The sequence below is a fragment of the Meriones unguiculatus genome, chromosome 6, assembly GCF_030254825.1.
Source record: "Meriones unguiculatus strain TT.TT164.6M chromosome 6, Bangor_MerUng_6.1, whole genome shotgun sequence".
NCBI lineage: Eukaryota > Metazoa > Chordata > Mammalia > Rodentia > Muridae > Meriones > Meriones unguiculatus.
In genome coordinates, this window is record NC_083354.1 from 1,715,989 (window position 1) to 1,721,988 (window position 6,000).

The 6,000-nt window shown below is 42.8% G+C and overlaps 1 protein-coding gene across 1 annotated transcript in view; it reads left to right on the top strand.

The window, feature by feature from the left end:
- Positions 1-5,766, top strand: part of Tbx18 (T-box transcription factor 18) — a 28,430-nt gene extending 22,664 nt beyond the window's left edge. Inside the window, exons 7-8 of the mRNA XM_021656420.2 lie at positions 867-961; positions 2,707-5,766. Of these exons, the coding sequence (XP_021512095.1) occupies positions 867-961; positions 2,707-3,431 (820 nt within the window). The 3' untranslated portion in view covers positions 3,432-5,766. The remainder of the gene's footprint in view (positions 1-866; positions 962-2,706) is intronic.
- The last annotated feature ends 234 nt before the right edge of the window (positions 5,767-6,000 follow it).

Sequence of the window (6,000 nt, forward strand, 5' to 3'; positions counted from 1 at the left end):
AGAAGTGAAGTCTCGGGCTGCCTTGAGAAGGGCTAATTAGGGGAAAGTTTCAACCCCAGATCCTGGACTGTATTCCTTAGCCAAATATAAGAGGGGAGGAAGACTGGATCATTTCTGGTAGGAAGTTATCTCGTGCTTGCATTAGGTTGTTGGTTTTGTTTTAAAGTACGCGGATGTTATACAGATAGCCTGCAACCAAGATTGTCACTTTACCTAGCAATGCATTAACGTATGGTGAAGCTGTATAGCAACCTACAACAATCCTACTGACTGAGTAGAGCTCCATAGAGAGAACAGATCGCCCCGACCCTCCCGCACACTGTACAGAGCTGAGTGGGAGGCCAGTGCTGCCCCCTCCTGGCCTCCTCTTGTTGGTAATGGAGATTGTGCCCCGGAGCCGAAGTTGGTTTTTGAGTGAGTGGCTCTTACTCTGAACTAGCTCCTGAGGTACTGAGTGATGGGCAGAGATGACCTTTAGAAAAGAGACTTTGAAATAAGGATGTTCCTTCATTATCAGAGGACAAACTCCCACGAGAGAGTGAGAGAGAGAGAGAGAGAGAGAGAGAGAGAGAGAGAGAACCAGACCACTGCAGAGCTCTGGTAGTCAGCGTGGGCTGAGCTCCTTAGGTCCATGTGCTAGCTGTGGGGTCCTGAGAATGCTGGCAGACATGGTGGTAGGTTTCCTCTCTCTTCCTGTATCCCTGTGCAAAGCATTTCTCCTCACCTGTGGCAATGTCCTAACATACCACTAAGTGTAGAAGGGATGGGGCATTGCCAATGCCAAGCTGTTCACTCAAATGCTTATTACTAGTGAAAACTCCAACCATTCCTAACAAGACTCCATTTGTCCTGACCCTTCCATTTAGGATGGGTTTGGAGGCCCTGGTGGAGTCATATGCGTTCTGGAGACCATCACTACGGACTCTTACCTTTGAAGATATTCCTGGAATCCCAAAGCAAGGTAATTCAGTCTCCTGGGTCATGCATGCAGCTCGATGCCTGAGAAAAGGCTGAGGTGTGAGAAATGCTTTGTTATTTATGCCGCTGTTGCTGAGTTTATCACCAACATCCTCCTACTTGGGACCCATTCCTTTTCTGCATGACAGGAGACAGGCCAGGAAAAGATGGCTGTCCTGTGGTGTTAGAGGTTAAATCTTGTCTGTTTCAGCTGTTTATTTCATAATGCTTACTTCCTCTTGACTCTCTCATTGAGTCACGGGGTGCTGTCTCTGAAGCCAGGTGTATTCCACAAGAAGTTGCCCATGGTCTGTTCCTGTCACTCATATATTGCCTCTTTATAGGGTTTTCTTACTGGGTTTGGGATGAGATCAGGAACACCGGATTAGACCATTTTGAGCCCATTTCTCACAAGCCCAGGGCTTGCGTCTCCTTAGAGAAGGGTACCATCTTCACTCCGGTCTACTCAGGAAGTAATCCTGAGGCACCCATTGAGGCAAACTTTACCAGGATACCGCCAGCTCCCAGGGAGAATTTCACACACTCAGGTTTAGATTATTATCGTTGGTTGTTTTGGGCGTTTAGATTATTTAAAGAAGCAGAATGAAATACTATTGTTAGAACAAGGAAGGTTTTACAGCCTGTCCAGCCCTTCGGAATTCTCCATTCCTCTTGAGTTATGTCAAGTTTGCAAACATCAATCTGCCAGCAAATCCAGAGAAGGGAGTCGGCCTCCATCATTGTTATTGATTGGTCGTAGGATTAAACAGCCGTCTGAGTTTCACAGCGTTGTTTATTTGTCAGAACTTCGCTCTTGTGTTGTCTGTGATTTGCCAACCTGCTTTCTAGTTGGGGTTGAGATTTCTGAGGCACAAGGGATAGCATAGAAGAAACCCAAGTGGTACAGTCATCCATGTCCACAAGCCTCAGTGAGAAGCTACAGCTGTTCGTGAGGGGGGCCACCCTGGACCATTTGTGTGCTTTCTTTCCAGTTACAGTTTCTCTGTGAGGAAGTGTGCCGTAAGAGAGAGAGGGCTGTTGAGAGAAAGGAAATAGCGCAGGTAGAAAAGAACAACTTACTACACTGTTAGGACAAGAGGCAAAATGAGATGAAGTTCAATTTTATAAAATTTCTGGTAAGTTTGGCATCTGTAGTGTTTGTTTTCACTAATAAGAAAATTATGAGAAAGCCAAATGAGACAGAACATAAAAATATGGGATAGTGTCTTACTGTTTTCTGTATTACAGAACTTCTTCATTACGTATGGAGATAATTTGGCTTAAAAATATTCCTCTAAAACTTCATCACATTTAATTAATTATTTTGTTATTAATTATTATTGCTATTAGCATGTGTGTACATGCATGTGCCTTTTGTGTGTATGTGTGTGTGTGTGAGAGAGAGAGAGACAGCATATTTATACAGGTCAGAGGACAACTTTGGAGAGTTCACTTTCCTCTTCTACCTTGTGGGTCCCAGGGACTGACTTCAGGTTCAATCAGGCCTGGTTGCTTATTTCCACCCTGGCAGCCATCTTACCAGTCCTTGGCTTAAAAACACTGAGAAGATGCATGCTTTTTTAAGTTACACAGTCTGAGTTCAATGAGATTAAGTCACCGAAAGCTAAGCAACCTTTTCACCTTCGCAATCCCCCACTTTGTAACAAGTCTTCTGTGCCACACATTTACCAAATTTAAAGGAAAAGATGGCGGGAGGAGTCATTCCTTACATTCCAACTTCTCTTACAGGCAGCACAAGTTCTTCCACTCTACTCCAAGGTCCCGGGAATGGGGTTCCTGCCACACACCCTCACCTGCTGCCCGGCTCCTCTTGTTCCTCTCCTGCCTTCCCTCTGGGGCCGAACACCAGCCAGCTGTGTACTCTGGCTCCTGCCGACTATTCCGCCTGTGCCCGGTCGGGCCTCGCCCTCAACCGATACAGCACGTCCCTGGCAGAGACCTACAGCAGGCTTACCAACCAGGGCAGCGAGACCTTTGGCCCACCCAGGACTCCTTCCTATGTGGGTGTGAGCAGCAGCCCCTCTGTGAACATGTCCATGGGCGGCAGCGACGGGGACACCTTCAGCTGCCCGCAGACCAGCCTATCCATGCAGATCTCAGGGATGTCCCCGCAGCTCCAGTACATCATGCCCTCGCCGTCCAGCAACGCCTTTGCCGCCAACCAGACCCATCAGGGCTCCTACAACACTTTCCGGTTACACAGTCCCTGTGCCTTATATGGATATAACTTCTCCACATCCCCCAAACTGGCTGCCAGTCCCGAGAAAATTGTCTCCTCCCAAGGAAGTTTCTTGGGGTCCTCGCCGAGCGGGACCATGACCGATCGGCAGATGTTGCCTCCTGTGGAAGGAGTGCACCTGCTTAGCAGTGGGGGCCAGCAGAGTTTCTTTGACTCCAGGACCCTAGGAAGCTTAACTCTGTCATCTTCTCAAGTGTCGGCACATATGGTGTGAGGAAGCCTTTAAGTTAAACTTCGTTTGAATCTAGTGGATCTTCCTTATTTTTTTAAAAGCAATATGGAAAAATGTACATACAGTAGCAAATGAAGGCTCACTGAGGATTTTAACTTTCTCACGGCAAGATTGTAATTATCTGATGGTATGTGTATAAGCTGTATATACATAGCGTGTAGTATACCGAAGCCCTTCTCTTCTGCCTTGTTTATCTGGTTCCACAGAATATTGGCTACGTGTACTGTTTTTAGTCAGAGTTAAAAAAAACCAAAAAACCAAAAAAACCAAAACTCTAAAAGCAAAATGGCACACTTGAAAGTTGGTAATGATGCTAACCAAAGACTTTTCTAATGCGCACATGCAAAGCGATGGGGTTCATATACACGTAACCAAAGATTTGTAACTTCATTCATCAGAAGAGCGCTCTCATCGGTTTGTATTCGAGTGTGGATAGCACTGTGATTTCTATTAATCTTGGACATGATGGGAGAACCTCAAGTGCAGAAGCCACTTAAAGCTTAGGGTGTTTCTGAGGTATCCATAACAATAAAGGCTTAGCTTTGCATTCCTGCTTAATTCCTTTTTTTTGAGACAGGGTCCTCTATGTAACAGCCTTGGCTGTCCTGGAACTCACTCTGTATACCAGGTTGGCCTCAAACTCACAGATATTTGCCTGCCTCTGCCTCCTAAGTGCAGGCATTAAAGGTGTATGCCACCACTGTCCAGCCATTTCCACTTATTCTGATTTACCACGGACCTTGGGTCTATAAAAATCCATAGCTTGTACTGGTGTTTATTTTCTGAAGGAAGGCGGAGGAGAGCTTTGTGACTTTTCACTTTCCATTGAACAGAAAATTCTTACTTACTTGCAAAAAAACATTATTTTGAAATTATAAACTAAATGAAATGATTTAGCTTATCAATAAGGCCCTTAAAATGTCCTGTAAACACCTTAAAATTTTAACTAGGATAGGTATTGGATTGTGTGTAATAAGAAACTGCAAGAAAGAAAAAGAGTACACCTCAGACTCTTGTCCCAATGAGTAATGTTTACTTACTTATTTTTAGTAAATTAAAGGAATAATGTCAACCACCCCTTAGACGTTTGTGTGGCTTGGTTTTTAGATTTAGAATCCTTTTTCCGTCTTTAAGCCGCCTGACCTCTGGTCTATGAGTAAGGAAAAGGCATTTATGCCACTTATTTATGTCTCATAACTCCTACAAATTGAAATGTTCCCCCCTCCCTAGCCTTATCTCCCTGTCTGACTCTTTTCCAAAACAGACAGGCCTTGCCTTTATGGTGCTAGCGCTGCGAGGAATTTCAGAGGGTTATCTGCAGCAATCTGTCTTGTGGTTGTAGTCAAAGGCCAAAGTCCATTACTAGAAAAGGCCTCCTAGGAGGACCAAGGAGGAAGATACTCATTATGATAAGTGAGCTATAAACCTTTTAACCTCAACAGCATTTTAAGTTTGGAAGTGAGGAAATGAAAACAGGATTGGCTTCTAAAAGTGCCTAAAATGAACACATGACTTAAGAGTTCAAAAGAAGGAACTTTGATAGCAGATCGTGAGATACACAGAAAAAAAGGATGACACAGCTTCTTTTGCTGAAAAACTGAAGTGCTCTGTCTGCCCAGCTGCTCCTTACATTTCATGTTTAACAACAAAGAGAATGATTTCCTTTTGTTTATCCATAGTCTTGCTCTAACGTATCCCTGATTTGGACTGGAAGGAATCTCTATCCCGGTTTACATCTTTACTGAACAGGGTCATTGTTGGATATTTAGGGGAATGTTCTGTTTAGACAGAATGCATTCTGGATTTGTCTCTGTTTATAGATACTGACAGATTTCCCCATGAATTTCATAAGAATATCATCAAATAATAATAATTTTAAAATCTAAGATTAGTGTAAAGGGATGTGAAATATTTGCAATAGGTAGATCTAGCTAAGGTTTTATGCATGGTCTTATTAACTTGATAGCGATTTGGAAAAAAGGCTTTGAGAATGAATCCAGCCTTTGTGCTTATTATAATTCAAGGAGGATAGTTTTTCTATCTTGAGAAAGCATCAGGTGGAACATTTTCCCTTTTGCTGTTGGTAATTTGAGATGACGCCATGATGTGAGTAGACATTTTTATTAATCATTTTGGTAAAATTTAGCAATATTGTACAAATGCTGTTGTCTTTTAGGTTTTGCTGTAAATAATAATCAATATGCCACGCCAAAGACTAACCTTTTATTGTTGTACCAAATGACATACATGCATTGATTATTATAATTATCTATCTGTATTTTATTAAGAACTGCTTAAGAAATTATATTAAAGTACATTATGAAACCCTTTTATGGTCTTGGAGAGTAATCATTTTAATTATATATATATATATATATATATACATATATATATGAATAAAACACTCGTACATAGCCTCAGACACAAAATTGGTAGCTCTCCACTACAAGGCAGGGAGAAATGAGTCTGCTGTTCATTTTTCTTGTGTCCAATATAATGTCTCACTGTGGTGACCACGTCATTGAAGGTGAAGGCCCTGACAAATGTTGAA